The sequence below is a fragment of the Lycium barbarum genome, chromosome 4, assembly GCF_019175385.1.
Source record: "Lycium barbarum isolate Lr01 chromosome 4, ASM1917538v2, whole genome shotgun sequence".
In the NCBI taxonomy this organism is placed as follows: Eukaryota; Viridiplantae; Streptophyta; class Magnoliopsida; order Solanales; family Solanaceae; genus Lycium; species Lycium barbarum.
Window position 1 is genome coordinate 141396079 of NC_083340.1, and position 18352 is coordinate 141414430.

General features: G+C 34.5%; 2 protein-coding genes across 2 annotated transcripts; one reads left to right on the forward strand and one right to left on the reverse strand.

Annotated features, from left to right (window-relative positions):
* Positions 1 to 388: 388 nt before the first annotated feature.
* On the forward strand, positions 389 to 9301 carry LOC132636702 (uncharacterized). Its single transcript, XM_060353701.1, has 12 exons — positions 389 to 544; positions 2464 to 2583; positions 3714 to 3796; positions 3887 to 3962; positions 4083 to 4150; positions 5820 to 5904; positions 6253 to 6371; positions 6547 to 6630; positions 6863 to 7009; positions 7939 to 8047; positions 8127 to 8246; positions 8903 to 9301. The coding sequence occupies exons 2-12, from the start codon at positions 2496 to 2498 to the stop codon at positions 8974 to 8976; spliced, it is 1053 nt and encodes a 350-aa protein (XP_060209684.1). The 5' UTR covers positions 389 to 544; positions 2464 to 2495; the 3' UTR covers positions 8977 to 9301.
* Positions 9302 to 9771: 470 nt separating this feature from the next.
* Positions 9772 to 17666, reverse strand: LOC132636703 (DEAD-box ATP-dependent RNA helicase 53, mitochondrial-like). Its single transcript, XM_060353702.1, has 8 exons — positions 17169 to 17666; positions 14572 to 14699; positions 13708 to 14119; positions 13501 to 13599; positions 12943 to 13167; positions 12088 to 12249; positions 10873 to 11431; positions 9772 to 10224 (listed from the first exon to the last, which is right to left on the reverse strand). The coding sequence occupies exons 1-7, from the start codon at positions 17553 to 17555 to the stop codon at positions 10913 to 10915; spliced, it is 1932 nt and encodes a 643-aa protein (XP_060209685.1). The 5' UTR covers positions 17556 to 17666; the 3' UTR covers positions 9772 to 10224; positions 10873 to 10912.
* Between the last annotated feature and the right edge of the window lie 686 nt (positions 17667 to 18352).

Here is an 18352-nt window from a genome sequence, read left to right on the forward strand (position 1 = left end):
CCATTAATCAATGCATGAAATTTTTTTCTTGTTTTGAAATAGCCTTTCATCATACATTGGACCATTTGAAAATGAGTTTCAAGTTTGAAAAAATGATTTTAATTAATTTTTCAAGTGAGAAATTTTCTCCACTCACATAATTTAAAATTTTTTCAAGTTAAATGTATGTCCAAATACAATATCAAATTTTAAATATATTTTTCAGTGTAAATTTAATTCTTGCAATTTTTTGTTCATATATCACAATCTTTTTAAGGAAAATAACACTCTATATCTATTTGGAGAAAATATTACCTGAAATGACCCTTTTATACATTATTATAAACTTTTATATAGATGTAATATTTTATGTTGGATTATATATTATTGAAATTACACCCTGCTCCAACCCCCCCCCCCCTCTTTCTCTTTTTAATGCCAAATTTAACCATTTTTTCCTAAATAACGTTTTAACTTTTAAATCTTGTCTTCCTAATATTAGCTGATTTTTCCGTCGGAGATCGGAGTCTCATTTTCCGGTCGCTCTCTCTCTCTACATTTATAGGTACTTTCTCTCTCTATAATTTAACAGTTTTTTCCATTGTTTAAATCAAAATTCATTTTCGTTTGTATATAATTTGTTTCAATTTCATTTTATTTCCTAAATTGGAGTTTAATTTGAAAAATAACTAGTTATTTACATGTAAAGTGAGTTAGTTTTTTTTTTTTTGAATGAATTGAGGTTGAATAGAGCAAATGTAATGGATGATAATTTTGTTAATTGATGTATAAACTCATTTTATTTCCTAAATTAGGTTAAACTTGAAAGATAACTACTTATATACAAGTAAAGTTAGGTTTTTTGAATGAATTGGGGTTGATTAGAGCAAATCTTAATTCATTTTTGGCTTGTAGACAATTTGTTGTGAATGATGGGTATTAGCTTTGTTAAACTCATTTTATTTCCTTAAAATCGGGGTTTAATTTGGAATAACTAGTTTTTTTACAAGTAAAGTTAGGTTTTTGAATGAATTGGGGTTAATTAGAGCAAAATTAAATATGTAAGCCTGTGAATTTCTTATAAATGATGGATTTTTAGCTTTATAAACTCATTTTGTTTCCTTAAATTGGGGTTTGAATTGAAAGATAACTAGTTACTCTCTCTGTCCCATAATAAGTGTCACCTTAGTAAAAAAAACACGCATATTAAGAAAACCAATAATGCAATGTGAAGTTTACCAAATTACCCCTATATAATAAAAATAAATTACTTTTACCAGTAAACCTTTTGACATTGAGAATCCAACAATACCAAGTTACTATATGGCTTTTCCAATCATCATTTAGATGTTACTTTATTGTCTAAGGGTAGAATTGAAAAAAACTAGTCAATTTATGTCTTGGTTTCCTAAGGTGACACTTATTATGGGACAAAAAAGTTTGGTTAAGGTGACACTTATTATGGGACGGAGGGAGTATTTACAAGTAAAGTTAGGATTTTTAATAAATCGGGTCTGAATAATTTTGTTGCACTTTCTTGTAAATGATGGATTTTAGCTTTAATAAACTCATTTTATTTCCTAATATTGGGGTTTAATTTGAAATGATTAGCTAGTCACAAGTAATGTTAGGTTTTTGAATGAATGGGGTAAAGCAAATTCATTTTGGCTTGTATATAGTAATTTGTTTCAATTTCCTATAAATGATCGATATCAGCTTTATAAACTCATTTTATTACCTAAATTGGGTTATTTACAAGTAAAGTTAGGTTTTTAAATGGAATTGGGGTTGATTAGAGAAAAATGTTGTTAATTGATTGCTTGGTTGATGGATTAAAATGAAAGCCTGTGAATTTTTTGTACTTTCTCTCTCTAAAATTTAAACATTATAGGTAATTTCTCTCTCTAAAGTTTAACAGAGTTGGACCATTGGTTAAAGCAAATTCATTTTGGTTTGTGTATAATTTGTTTCAATTTGTTATAAGTGATGCATGTTACTCCCTCTGTCCCAATTTATGTGGCACATGTCGAGATTCAAACAAGTTTTTCTTTGACCACAAATTTTTCATAGTCTTTTAAATATTTTGAATTGTCAATTATTGCGACTTATAGCACTTTTTACGTAGTTCTCAAATATGTAAATTTTATGTGAAAAAAACTTAAAAGATTCTTTGCCCGAATTCACAGACAAAATTAACAGGTTTTGACTCTCGAAATTCGAACTGCTCCACATAAATTGGGACATAGGGGGTAGCTTTCTAAAATCATTTTATTTCCTAAATTGGTGTTTAATTTGAAATTTCTAGTTAGTTACAAGTAAAGTTAGGTTTTTTTGAATGAATTGGGGTTGATTAGAGAAAAATGTTTAGGGATGGATGATTCATTTGTTAAATGATTGCTTGATTGATGGGTTAAATATGAAATCATGTGAATTTCTTGGGTTTTTCAACTTTAAGATGTTTAATTTTTGATATATTTGGAACAGCAATCGAATCTTGGAAATAAAGGAGAGGAAAGATGGGAGTGAAGCAAGCAATAAGAGCTATTCATGCATTTCCTCATGCTGAAGAACACTTGTTGCAGAAAACCAAGTTTGGCGCCTTTGGTATTCGATCTTAGTCCTATTTTTTTCTGTGCTTTTTGTTTGTTTGCAAAATGGTGCCTGCGTATTGAGTGGAATGAATAGAGAGGACCTTAACTAATGTGAGAGTGAGGCATAGTTGATTGATTCTCCACATTCGTTCTTAATTATTTTAATGAAATGGGCTTGCATCTAGAATTCATGTAGCTGGTCCAACTAATTTGGGATTGAGGCCTAATTGATCAGAAACGAAATGTCTCGAAAAGTATCATTTACCCTTGTGAGTGGAATGAATAGAGAGGATTCGTATAGCCAACCTTAACTAACGTGAGAATGAGGCATAGTTTATTGATTCTCCTTTCTTCTTAATTATTCTTAATGAAATTGGATCACATCTAGAATTCATATAGCTGAGCTAACTAATTTGAGATTGAGGCATAACTGATCAGAAATGAAATTTCTTGAACAGTTTCGTTTACCCTTGTGTGTGGAATGAATAGAGAGGATTCTTATAGCCAACCTTAACTAATGTGAGAGTGAGGCATAGTTGATTGATTCGTAGCGTTCTTAATTGTTTTAGTGAAATGGGCTCGCATCTAGAATTCATATAGCTGACCTAACTAATTCGGGATTGAGGCATAATTGATCAATGCTATGTATTCAGTCATTTGTGACTACTCTTTTTCTACAAAGTATTCTCATAGCAAAGCGTTTTGAATTTTAATCCAACAATTACTTAGTACACTTTTGGTTCATTGTTAGAGGATGGGTTTAGTTCTTAATTACAATTTCCATCTTCATCAAGTATGGGGGTTTGGTTGATGTTGGTTTGAAGAGGTGCATGCCTGATACTTGTGGAGAATAGGTGAATGATGTGTTCATCAATTGTTCTCCCTATTATCTAGAGTACTGCCTTGAAATTCAGGAACTTTACTTGTGAGTGATCTGTGTGTTACCTAGGGTCCCGCTAAATATTTGTGAGTTATCTGTGTTACCTATCGTGGGATATCATAAGCAATTCTCTCTAACGTTTTCACCAATTTAGCATTACTTTTAAACGAACATGTAGAAGATTTCTTGCTTATTTTGTGTCTGTATTTTACTTGAGTTTGATTCTTTTGCTAACTTTACTCTTTCTTCCCTTTCATTACCAGTTTCCGTTGTGGGGCTGCTAATCATGGCAACATTGTTCTTGCATGAACTGAGTTACTATCTTAATATAGATACTGTTCATCAGGTAGTTTACATCTCTTTGATGAAATCTTCTTCAGGTTTAGCTTATTCTAGCTCATTTGAAGTAAGTTTGCTGTGACTTTCATCTGTGCAGATGGCTGTTGACTCGAGACGTGGAGAAAATCTTCCCATTCACATAAATATGACATTCCCCTCTTTGCCTTGTGATGGTAAGTCAACATTCTCTACTTGCTGTCCGTGTATGTTTATTTCAATTTGAGTTTCGCTTTTCATTGTTAATACTTTTTTCGTAATGTTTCAGCGGTTGATCAATTTATTCTTTTTGGTAGTGCTAAGTGTGGATGCTATTGATATGTCGGGGAAGCATGAAGTAGATCTTGATACAAACATATGGAAGGTAATTGGTTTACTGTGACTAACGAAATTTTTTGCTGCCCATCGAACTGAAAACTAAACGAGAATGTTTTGTACTACAGGGTAATGCATAATACCGTTAGATTGTTACGTGTTTTATTAAATTGTGTTTCTTACTAACAACAACAACCCAGTGTGATCCCACAAGTGGGGTCTGGGGAGGGTAGAGTGTACGCAGACCTTACCCCTACCTTGAGAAGGTAGAGAGGCTGTTTTGTGTTTCTTACAGTTTCAAAAATAAAATAAAAAATGATCATAATGTTAATGTTGTCGGATTCTAGTTAAAGAAACTTTTACGCCTTAGATGGACTAAATTTTATGGGATGAATCAATTTGTTATCATGTTATCAGACCTATAATAGTCAACACTCAACACAATTATTCCGGTGCCTTTCCAGTTAAAAGTATTGCAAACTTTTAGTTTGTCATATAGCAATTCTTTTTCTACTTTTTTTTGTGCCCCGCGGGGAAATGGAAGATGAAAAGGATTGTTCTGTTTTTACCGAAGTTTTGGATTTCACATTGTTTTTGTTTCTGTCTTCTTGTAAGACATGTTTGTAAGTTTGTTGGCTATCTAGTCATTGTTTTTTTTTTTTTTGGGTGGGTGGGGGGGGGGGGGGGGGGGGGTTATCGTATCTGAAACGGGCAATCTAGTCATTGGTACTACACAGTAGCATCTGAATAATTAACGAATATAAAATGTCTCGAGTTTTGATGGTTATGATTTGCAACATCAATTATGCCATGCTTAGGTTGTGGATAAGATACTTTGATGTCCATTCTACTTTGTCACAATTACTTATCCTCCTCCATTGCAATTTTAAATTTACTTATCATCCTCGTTGTAAAGTTACAGTCTTTAAATACTATTGATTCTATAAGAAACTTTCTCTTAATCGTGAAAGCCAAAAAGGAAAAACTTAACAAACACGAAAGAGATGTAGGTTAAAAAAGGACCTTTCCTTTTTACTTTTCTTGTATTTCCCGCTAACAGTTCGTATTGGCTTATATTCTGTCAGTAGCTTCACAAGCTAGATTGTTCGGAAAAGATTTTAAGGATCTTTTAGCAATACTAAGCAGGAAACTTTTTGCATGGGAGGTTTGTCCAAAAGACCATTAACTTATAAGCCCATTGTATAGTATGGTTATGGAAATGAGAGAAGCGATAAAGGCTTTGTACTAGTAAAGTACAATGTTATTTTAGTTTTCCCAATAAAAATGTGATGCCTCATAATATGTAGGATAATTATTTTAATTCCGTACCACCTGGTCTCTTTGTTGTAACCCGGCAATTAGGAATGTCAGTGTAATTCACCCAACATTTTTTTCTTACTTAACTTGGTATTAGCAGGCTAGAACTTCTGGAAGTCTGAAAGTTTACAAATATGAATAAGCGTACTCCAGCATCCACACCTTCCCAGTTTCAGTTTGTTAGTCAAGCGAATTTGTCTTTGCAAGCTTTGTAACACTGAAGCAAATTATGAAGATATTTGTCATTTGTCTTCTATTTCATGTTTATAGTAGATTTCGCAATTTTCTTTTTCTTCAAATTGGCATTTAATTTTAGATTCAGTCTATAGTGAATGCATGCCCAGGCATATACATCTTTTTTTCATGCTTTTTCCGGCAATTAAGGTTGAGAGTTTTTGCAGCTTCGCTTGAACAGTGATGGCCATATCACTGGTACTGAGTATTTGTCAGATCTTGTTGAGAAGGAACATGAAGCTCATAAACATGGTAATGTCTTTGGTTCTTCTGCATTTGGGTAGAAGCATTAGTTTAACTGTCTGCTTCTCTTTATCTGAGTCCAAGTTGTACACTGGTATGCTTTTGCTTTAAACATGCTTAGTGCGGCTTGTTAATGTTAATTTCTTGACAAATATGAAGAACTTCCGTTAGACCTTAGCGTCTTTTATCAAATTCTCTCTTTCTGGAAGTGGAACAACTTGCAAAAAGCAAATAACTTGAGAAATTCCGTTTATATGGATATATCAGTTGATTAGTTTGTGCTCTACTTGCATAACACTATTGAGTATTAATCTCCTACAAATCGATAACATGGTTTTAAGTAACAAATTTTACCAGATGTGCACAAAGAACATCATGAAGATTCGGACAAGATCCATCTTCAGGGCATTGATGAAGAATCTGAAAAAATGATCAAGAAGGTTAAGCAAGCATTGGCTGCTGGGGAAGGATGCAGGGTATGTTTTGGGCGCTTTGTGTTATGCCTGTTCTCGTAATTGTAACTTCCCCCTCTTCCCCCCCACCCCCCATATCTTTCTCTCCCTGGGACTCAAAAAAAAAAAAAAAAAACAATGTTTGGCTAGCTAAGTGATGGCAATGTTCACCAATCGATGCTGACATTGTTGTGTGCAGGTGTATGGATTTTTAGATGTCCAGCGGGTTGCTGGGAATTTCCATATATCCATTCACGGGTTGAACATTTTTGTTGCTCAAATGGTCAGCTCTATTAACATTTTATAATTTTTATAGATTTGATGGACATACACCATAACTGTTGGAAAATGTGCACTGCTCCATTTTTATTGTTATCCATGTTCTGAAGTACATTAAGTTCTTCTCATAGATTGTATTTTACGGCAGCGTTCAAAGAATAGCCTTTGAAGTATTATTTTTTCTCCTCACTTCCAGTGTATTTGCTCACTCTTATTAGTATCCTGTAAAAATGCAGATTTTTGAAGGGCCTACTCATGTCAATGTAAGCCATATCATCCATGACTTATCATTTGGGCCCAAATATCCAGGTATTCACAACCCACTAGACGGAACATCACGAATTCTGCGTGAAGCAAGTGGCACATTCAAATATTACATTAAGGTTTGTGAAGATCTAATTCTGTGTTTAGTTTGAATACATTGCATAGAGTATTTCAACATAGCCTTGACCATTCTTTCTTTTTATCTCTTTTTTTTTTTTTTTTTTTAACATAAGGAGCTTGACCAACTTTCTTAAAGTGGACAAACTTGACCAACTTGGCGGAGTGAACAAACTTGACCAACTTACTTAAAGTGATGGAAAGAACAAACTTGTATTTATGATGCTTCAGTAATTTGTCTGGATTATTTTGTGGCGTATGATATATGAACCGAATTAAAGTCCTAACGCTGCACTCTTTTCCTTTAGTATAAGGACCTAATTATCTTAATCTTCACCAAGGCTAAATATCTACAATTATTGGCCACCAGTGTGAAAAACATATTAGTGGATTTGTACTTCTTTTTGAAATCCTGTTCCATGGGCCCACCAGTGGCTTTTTCCGCTTTTTTGTGCCTTGATGTCTTGGACCCATAACCGCATGGTTGGAGGTCCAAGATCTCCTCCACTGGGCCAACCCCACTCTAAACCATTTAGGGGTTTTGTATGTCACAAATCTAAAATAAACAAATAAAGTGTTTCCTCTCTAGCAACTTAAATTCTTAGATGGGACAATTTACAAAATATAGAGGGCTTAATTAAAGACTCACTGCCACTGAACAAATGTTTGTGGAAAAAACTGATTGCACAAGGAAGCATGTTGTAGACTTGAAATAGGTTTGTCTCCTTTATAACAAGATTAGACTTAGATGAGACGGTTCACACAATCTAACAGTGTTGACAAGGAACATTAGTTGAAACATGTATCCAGGTTGGCTTAATTGGATTTCTTTGTGAATTTTTTCGGAAGATAAGGGTTGAATCACAATGATTTATTTCTTTTGGATGTGCTCGTGCTTCCATATTTTGACGTTCTGGTTTTTTTCATGTAGGTTGTTCCAACCGAGTATAGATATATATCAAAAGAAGTTTTACCGACTAATCAATTTTCTGTAACGGAGTATTTTTCAACCGTCCATGAGTTTGAACGGACATGGCCAGGTGAGTCTCCGTTATCCTTCTCCCTTATCCTCTTGCTGTATTTCATTGTTCACTGAGTGTCTTTTGCCCCTATATGCAGCTGTATACTTCTTGTATGATTTATCACCAATTACCGTGACCATCAGAGAAGAACGTCGCAGTTTTCTGCACTTTATCACTCGGCTCTGTGCAGTTCTGGGTGGGACATTTGCCTTAACAGGTTTGCCTTTAATACTAAGCTGTATGATTTAGTTAATGTGAAAACCACTGATAAGCCATAAGTCCTTGCTACTTTGTTTTCCTCTTCTATCCGAAATGCTCCTCATTTAATTGAACTGAAGGCTCCTGACTTGAATATCCGTGAAGAAGTGAAAAATCATTTTTCCTGATCACCCATCTATCAAGAGCTGAATTCTAATTCCTAGGGGGAAGTCCTCCAATAGTCTCAAGCAAGTGTTTGAATCTCTTCTGTTACTCAAAAAAAAAGTGTTTGAATCTCGTCTTCCCTGTTCTCATGCAAGGAATCTCTTGAGCTTTATTTTTTTATCCTGACCATTTGCGTATACTTTATAGACCACAACATCTCGAAGTGACTATAGGTTTTGTTATCATTTCTTGTTATCAAGTAAAACGCATTTTCTGTGATGATGCTATGGCAGTGATAGATTTGGGATTGGCATAGTTTCTCTTTATTTAGTCTTTTTAATTACGTATCGACAAATCACTTGATGCTTCTGGCTTACATTAATTACGAATCGACAAATCCCCCGTAAATGGTTTCTTGCAGAAGAAATTTAACCGTTAGTCAGCATCAGTCAGAAATCTTCAATATGTAGTCCAACATACTGACATGTTGGTATTTGTTTTGTGTACTAGGCATGCTAGATGGATGGATGTTCAAGTTTCTTGAAGCTGTTACAAAGAAAAACAGCAGAACTATTGTGCGCTAAACGTAGAGACATTGCACTTCTGATATGTTCAGCCAAGCTGAATTGCAGAACTGGTGCACTAAGCAGGAGCTTTAGCCAACAAAACAGATCAACAGCAAGTTTATGCACAAGTGATTTCCTGTTTCTTTTTATCCTGTGATTTTGGTAGCACTATAACAACAATACCCAAATTTATTCTAGCTGTTTGAGAAGAAAAGAAATTATTCATTGGTGAATGTAACAAAACGTAGGATTATGAACATTTCACTGACATATTTGTTCACTTGTTGAGAAACTATAGAAATGAGCGTATTGATCTCCTTTATCAAGAAAAAGAGCTTCCTAAGAGTACCTTTTCCTTATCGATGCTCATGAGCTTCCTAAGAGTACCTTTTCCTTCTGTGTTTAGTAAGATAAATTCCTTTCTTTTTTGCAAATCTGCTAGAAAGAAAAGAAAGACTTTTTGCAAAGAGAAAAATTTTAATCTCGAAAGGTTTTATTGTTTCAAAAAATTGTGACCTTTTGTTGATAACCGTGATATTCGAGCCAGCTTCCGCGCACCTCGACTAATTCCATGTATACTCAAAAAGTTGCAACTTTTCAAACCATATACTGTCTTTCTAATGATTAATTGTCCAAAATCAAATTTCCCAGCTCCCAGAAAAATATTCAACACCAAAATTTGACATGATAACTATGCAAGTTGTAGCTTATTTGTTCCATTTGAGTGTGTCCAGAATCACACTATAAAGTCTACAATAGTTCACAAGAAACACAATTTCTAAGTGCAAAAGAATAACTAAATACACTTTCCACTGTAATAACTAAATATACTTTCCACTGTAAGCCCTTTTTCTCCTGTTGATAAAATAATTCAGTACATCCACATAAAATGAATAAATGTGACAACGTCTAGGCTTGTACAAAATTTATACTGAAATCGGAACATTACAATCACTAGGTAACTAGCAAGTACCAATATGAGCTCTCACAAACAAGTATTCATTTCAAGCTTGAGCTCAAAAAAATTACTTATAAACATAAAGCGAAGAAACATAATGCCAGCAATGGTAAGAACTTGGTAACTATAGATTGCATATAGCATGTAGGTGCCTTCTGAGACCAAGTGAAGTTGAAGTGTTATTTTAAACTGCAATGACTTGTAGCATCATCACCTGCAACTACTCCGGCTACAGCACCTGGTAATCAACGCATATACTTCACATATCGGAGTTCATCTGCACTATCCATTGAGAGGCCCACACCCTCCTGAACCAACCAAAGGCATTACATGAGAACGGGTTAAAACCTTAGGAGCCTCCCAAGATGGAGGCAGTATGATATTATTAAATCATTATTTGCTGCTGGTATTACATATCAGACAAGAAATATACAATCAGACCTCCCTATAATAATCATCCCCTATAACATTTCACTGTAACAGCCATGTTTTTCGTTGAACTGATCTTTCATATTATGTTATATGTTCTCTATAGCATCATTTTCCGCTATAGCATCCAAAAAGAATATTGGAACAAATGACATTATAGAGAGGCTTAATATCCATCTCTCCCCCCCTTCCCCCCCCCCCCCCCCCCCCCCCCCAAATTTTTCCGGTCCAAAGTACAACGAAATGCAGCATAGTATTCAAAACAATCACATGCATATGTCTATGGCCCTAATAGCATACATCAACCAATGTGAGTTGAGTGCAGTATCTTTACTTTTATGTCCTTTTGAAAGCATGTTTCCCAGTTCCCACAAAACTATTCTATGAAGGACGGTCCCTCCAATATGTGCATGATAGACCGCCCACTACGAGCATAACATCCTAGAGACTTAGCTTTTTTAATCTTCTTTTCAACATTTTGTGTTCAGTGGCTAAAGTATCTATATGTAATGGAGAATGAAACTTGCCTTGCAACAGAGTTAGAAATGGTTCCTCCCCTGACTCTGATCACCATTCATCACTATGCTTGCCATCTCCGTAGCCATCAAAACGGCTTGAACGGTTATTTTGGTCATAATCCGAGTCACCAAATCTTCTAGATCGGCCTGAACCAAATTCTTCTGCAAAATTATTTGACCGATTTGAACTTTTGGAGCTTCTGAAATCACCAAAATTACGAAAACCACCCAAACGTTTTGAGCCTGCTGAACCACCAAACTTTCCTGAGCGGCCCGAGCTAGATCCACCGTATCCACCCCTTGATCCTCCTGAACCAGTTCCACCGTATCCACCCCTTGATCTTCCTGAACCAGTTCCACCGTATCCACCTGTTCGACCAGAAGATGCACTGCCTTCTCCACCAAACCTGCTGCTCTTATTTCCATAGCCACTGGAACGACCTCCACCAAAATCACTAGATCGACTACGCATGGTGCCTGCTCCATAGGAGCCAAGGCGGTCGCCACTTTTGGCCATCTCACTATACATGTCTGCTGCTGCTCCAGCCTCTACTTTAATTGTTGGAAGCTTTTTTCAGCAAGTACATGCAGAGAAGATAATTCGATGAGATAATAATAGCATGACAAGAATGAACAGGGAAAAACTGTCAGCATGATAAAGGAGAAAAGTCCAATCACCACCGGCTAGCAAATTTTCCTTATCTAAGATTCGAGTTTAGGAGATGAACCATCAAGTACTATTAGAAGTATTGAAGAACTGCAAAATATTTCAGCCCAAAACCCAATGAGTTTCAGTTCAAGATACTCCAACAGGCTCATGTTTGACTTCAGCAATTCAAGAAAATTAGAAACACCAAAGAGTGTCACAACTTATGCTTATTTTAATACTGGAAACCAAACATGGTATAAGTAATATGCGTATAAGTTATACGGGAATTTACGTATTATTTTATAGGGATAGAAGGTGGACTACGGATTTTAATACCGGAAACCAAACATGGTATGAAGTAATACTGATTTATATACCAAGATTAACTTGGCTTATACCTCAAACCAAACGACCTCCTAAGGGTCTGCGGCTAGAAACAAAACATTATGTGATTACCAGAACACAAGTATAGCAACATGCATCTATTGTATCTTCCCTATCTCCATAAGTGAAAATATCAACAAATCCAAATGAGGATTTGAAGAAGTAGAACTTTAAGGTATAAGCATCCTTACCTCAGTGAATCTGCAGCCGGCATCATGTTCGATACCTTTTAAATCCCTATGCTGCTTTGAGGAATGCATGAGAATGGCACTTCCTTTCTTCCCAGCACGTCCAGTTCGACCAGATCGATGAACAAAGATCTCTGAATTGTTCGGAAGTTCATAATGTATCACCTGAGCACCAAAATCTCTGCTTTAACTTCAGATAGCAAAAGACAAAAAGCAAACTGCAATTAAAGAAGACTCTAAAAACTTCAAGCATGAACATGTTTCTTCTCTCTTTTTTGGATAGCTGCATAAAAGATTTTTTTCTTCTAGTCATTGAATAATCACCCGATTAAGAACGGATGACTAGGAACTGCTTCCTTCCCTGAACAGGCCTTTAGAGCTCACTAGACATGCAGCTATCCATTGTAGTGCTCTTGGTGCACATTTCTCTTATTGATAAAATATTTACTTATATTCTTGAAAAGGGTTTGTTTGTTTCTGAAAGGGTGTTCAAAAATGCTTTTTTGGCTGTATACTCTGTACATGGTGTGAAATTTCGCTCAAGATACAATGCCGTCCAGATGATCCTAAAATTCATAAGTATCTACGTGGCACTGCTTATATGTTTATCATAATTTCATTGGAAGTTTTGAGTCCTATACTTACTGAGATTCCATAAGCATGTAAGTCTATGTTATAGTAACTTCTACCTCAGGTAACGTGTGTAGCGATAACTCTTTCTTAGTACCTAATACAAATTTATAGGCTTATCTTCCCTCAGTTTCTTTTCAGAAAGTGGAAACAGAAGGGAAGACGAGGAATAAGAAATACTTGGAACATTGTTAAATAATTATGCAAATAAAAGCATGAAAGACCAACCAGATCAACATTAGGCACATCAAGTCCTCGAGCAGCAACATCGGTGGCCACCAATACATTGAATTGACCTTGTCGGAAACCAGACAGAGTTCTCTCCCTCTGGCTTTGTGTGATATCTCCATGCAAAGCTTCACATCTCAAAGTTTTTTGCATTGCACTCGCTAACCTATCAGCATCACGCTTTGTTTGAGTAAAAACAATACACTTGCCTCCTTTTGCATGCTCCTGAAGAATCAATATATGCTCAGCCTTGAATTTTTTCGGAAAAAGAACAAGAAATCACTTTACTCCTTTGAAAAGTACTTTTGGAGAGTAGCAGTTTGTGTTTGGCTAATCAATATGAAAAACACTTGCGCCAATATTATAGCAGTAATTTGGGTTTGGCTTAGGTTCCAAAAACCAAAAAGTGCTTCGGGGGAAAACTACTTTTTTTAGCTTCTGAAAAGCAGTTTCTGCTACTACTCGAAAGCACTTGTTTTTCTCTAAAAGCTTGGCCAAATACCTCAATGCTTCCCGGAAACTTGGCCAAACAAGCTATATTAGGCTATAGATTCATACCGATATTAAGGGTCCAAGAACTGCTGGTTTCTGACGCATGTCACAAGCAATTGAATACAAGGAAATGCCATCAGCTAGCTTCTGGTCAGAGTCTCCCACCTGCACACACGTTTACAAATAATTATTGAGCATAGAAAACCTCTAGGGTATACTCAACAAAAATACGACAGTAAGTTCCTGTCCAAATAGTGAGAATAGTGGCCTCACAAGATCAACGTGAACTGGCTTCTTTAAGAACTTCTTGGTAAGTTTCAATATCCAACTTGGCATAGTGGCTGAAAACATCATTGTCTGATGTTTCTGCCTAACATTTTCTAGAATTGTTTCAACATCCTCTGCGAAGCCCACATTAAGCATCTGATCAGCTTCATCTAGAACAACAAACTGGATATCCGACAAATTCAAAGACCCTCTCTTCAGCAAATCAATGATTCGACCAGGTGTCCCGACAACAATGTCTGCTCCCCTTTGAAGAGTACTCATTTGGCGTTGAATGGGGACCCCACCATAAACACATAGCGTATCCAATACAGGAGCAGACTCATAAAATTCTTTATCCACCTGCTTTGCAAGTTCTCTGGTGGGAGCCAAGATCAATGCTAAAGGATTTCTTCCCCGTCTGCATGGTTTAAAATAACCAAACAAAGGTCAATTGAAATGAATTTAACATTATCGACAAATAAGCAGAATCAAATAGAGAGTCATCAATAACTCTCTGATAAGCTTAAGACGACATACTATTTTATGCTGCTACCATATCTAACTATTATACACCCTCCGTCTCAAATTATCTGTCACGATTTCTGAAAACAGTTGTCCCAAATTATTTGTCAATTTAAAAGTTCAAGACAAAGTTGATTATTTTCTCCCATTTTACCATTAGTAATAATTGTTCTTGAAGACTATAAACATACAATGAAGAGAGATTATAACTTAAGACATAAGTAAGGGTAAAATAGTTAAAGAAAAACCCTCCTAATTAATGTTTCCGTGTAAAAGAGAAACACGACAAATAATTTGAGACAGAGGGAATATTAAATAAACCCCACAAAGAAAAGAGAGTGAACAAACCCATTTTTTCTGTTGAAGTGTATGATCTTATCCATGATAGGAATGCCAAAAGCTAGTGTCTTTCCGGTTCCAGTTCTAGCTCGGCCAATCATGTCGGACCCCTGCATTGCTGGTTCCAAAACAGCTTTCTGACACAACCCAGAGAAAAGAATCCATCAAAAATCCGAAATTTATAGAAAATCCTGGACAGATTCTTTTTTACGAATTTTAGTGCAAACTGTACAAATGCGATGAACTGAACAACCACATACCACCAGGGGTGAATCTACCCATTAAAAATGGGTCACGTGAACACATGGTCACCCGATTAAACTCGGTATATTATGTATATAATGCTTAAAATATATCTAATATTAACTGAAGGAACACATGGTTAACCTAGACTGAGTGGAGCACTGGTTAAGTTTTGGGTTTAATCCCTTTGTGGGATTGAACCTACTAAATGCACTTTTCCGTCTTTTTCCCCCAAAAAAAAAAAAAACCAAGGTGAACTCATCCTCTTGAAATCCTGGATTCGCCTCTGCATACCACTTATGTGCAGAAAACCCTCTATAATTCTAAAATTACTCCTTTCTATATAAAAATATACTATTTGATACAATCAATAAACACATAAATAAGAAAAATAGGAGCTATAAATGCTGTTTTCCTTTTCCCAGATAAATGACTCCTATTAGTCCAAATTACTCTTTTTCTCTCAAAAATATTTTAACACCATCAATAATAAATACACAAATGTACATAAAATAAGAGTTAAACTGCTTTTCTTTTTCTCAGATGGAAATGACCCATGTGCGACCTATAAGTCTAAATTACCATGTCTATCAAAAACCTTGAATACCATCATTTAATACACAAATTTAGCAAAAATAGGAGCCAAAAATATTATCTTTTCTTAACAGACACAAATTATAACAGTTTAAAACACCTGAATTGGAAAAAGACTAGTCTAAATTACTCTTTCTATCAAAAATCTTGAATACCATCAACAAATACACAAAAATATAGCAAAATTAGGAGCCAAAAATACTATCTTTTCTTAACAGACACAAACTATAACAGTTTAAAACACCTGAATTGGAAAAAGACTAGTCTAAATTACTCTTTCTATCAAAAATCTTGAATACCATCAACAAATACACAAAAATATAGCAAAATTAGGAGCCAAAAATACTATCTTTTCTTAACAGACACAAACTATAACAGTTTAAAACACCTGAATTGGAAAAAGACTAGTCTAAATTACTCTTTCTATCAAAAATCTTGAATACCATCAACAAATACACAAAAATATAGCAAAATTAGGAGCCAAAAATACTATCTTTTCTTAACAGACACAAACTATAACAGTTTAAAACACCTGAATTGGAAAAAGACTAGTCTAAATTACTCTTTCTATCAAAAATCTTGAATACCATCAACAAATACACAAAAATATAGCAAAATTAGGAGCCAAAAATACTATCTTTTCTTAACAGACACAAACTATAACAGTTTAAAACACCTGAATTGGAAAAAGACTAGTCTAACTTACTCTACCAAAAATCTTGAATACCATCAATTAACACACAAATATAGTAGCAAAAATAGAAGCTAAAAATACCATTTTTTTCACACAAAAATTACAACAGTTTAAAACACCTGAATTGGAAACAAACTAGTCTAAATTACTCTCTCTATCAAAAATCTTGAATACCAGCAAAATAAAGTCTTAAAAATACTGTCTTTTTTTCAGATGGAAATGACCCTTGTACAGAGAATCTCCTATAAGTCTAAATTACTATATCTATCAAAAATCTTGAATATCACAAATTAACACACAAATATAGTAAAATTAGGAATAAAAATACTCTCTTTTTTTAAAAAAAAAAATAGAAATTATAACAGTTTATTTAAAACACCTGAATTGGAAAAAGACTAGTAATTCCCCTTTGTTTCAAAGCTGAAACAATTTCTTCCCTTCATCACACTCCTCTTCTAACTCCACCATTGCAGTTGCAGCAAAACCCCTTACATTATACCCAAATTTACCATCAACCCAATTCTTTTGTGGTGCTGCTATTGTTAAAGAAGTGGTAAACTGTGAATTTTGGGAAACCGTAAGGGCATTTCTGGGAGTGAATTTGAGGACCACAAGGGTATCTTTGTCATTTTCATTGTTTTATCCCAGGATAACTAATAACTAATCCTAGTACTATTGTTACACCATCAGGCAGGTATAACTAATCCCACGATTACTAACCAAACAAGGAATAAGGCATTACTAAAAAATTTATCCCACGACTATTTATACCTGTCCAGCATACCAAACAACACCTAAATTACTCTTTCTATCAAAAACCTTGAATACCATCAACAAATACACACAAATATAGCAAAGTAAGAAGCTAAAAATACTGTCTTTTTTTTTTCCACACAGAAATTATAACTAAAAATACTGTCTTTTTCTAGTAGATAGAAATTATAACAGCATAAAACACAATTGGAAAAAAGACTAGTCTAAATTACTCTTTCTATCAAAAATCTTGAATACCATCAATGAATACACACAAATATAACAAAATTAAGAGCTAAAAATACTGTCTTTTTTTTTTCACCTGAATTGGAAAAAGACTAGTAATTCCCCTTTGTTTCAAAGCTGAAACAATTTCTTCAGAAATACCAAGTTTTGAAATCTCAAGTCCTTCATCACACTCCTCTTCAATTTCCACCATTGCAGTTGCAGTTGCAGCAAAACCCCTTACATTATACCCAAATTTACCATCAACCCAATTTTTCTGTGGTGCTGATATTGTTAAAGAAGTACTAAAACTGTGAATTTGGGAACCTTGAAGGGCATTTCTTGGACTGAATTTGTCACTAAAGATATGGGAAATTGCATTTATAGTGACCCTTTTTGAAGTTAGTGAAGATGAAGATTTTCTTAGTAGAAAAAGACTGTTCATTTTGCTGTATCTTAAAGGACTTGGAAGGAATAAAGCCATTTTTGTTGGTGCTAGGGTTTAAGATAGGGTTTAAGGGAAGGAAGGAAGGAAGGAGAGAAATAGAGGGATAAGGTTTTCAAGAAACAAACTGAAAACCAAATCAAGAAAAAATTCTAACCTAAAGGGGACTTTAAAAAGATAGGGGAAAAGATATTTGAGAAAATGATCAAAATGGTCCTTAATGTATTGGGGTCGCTTTGTTTTGATTCTACTTGGTCAATATGGTCCTTGTTAGATGACAAAAAGTCTCATATTTGGTCTTTTCCCCTATACCTTAAGGATCATTTTCTCAAAGATATTTTGGTATAGGATGAGAAATATTACAAGAATGGTCCTCAAATAATAAGTCCTAAGTAGTCCCTTCAGTATATTTTTGAGTAATTCTGGTCTTTTAAATTTGTCAAAAATTAGTATTGGTATTTCCGTTAGATATTTAATAAATTTTGGTCGTTAGATTTAAGGGGAAATTTCATAAATATACAATTGGGTCAATTACATTGCAAAAAAATTATTCAAAACTTACATTGCAAAGCTCTAATCCAAAACTCCCCTCTCTCTCCACTGCCTCCTTCTTTTTCGTTTTTTTTTTAATTTTTTTTTGTTGGAGTTCGCCACTGCCTCCTTTTTAAAAAAAATTATTATTATTTTTTTAATTTTTTTTAATAGAGTATTATAATTCATATACCCATATACATTCATATACAATATTATACAACATTATAATTCATATACTCATATACAATATTATACAAAAATTATAATCCATATACCCATATACATTCATACACACCTATATA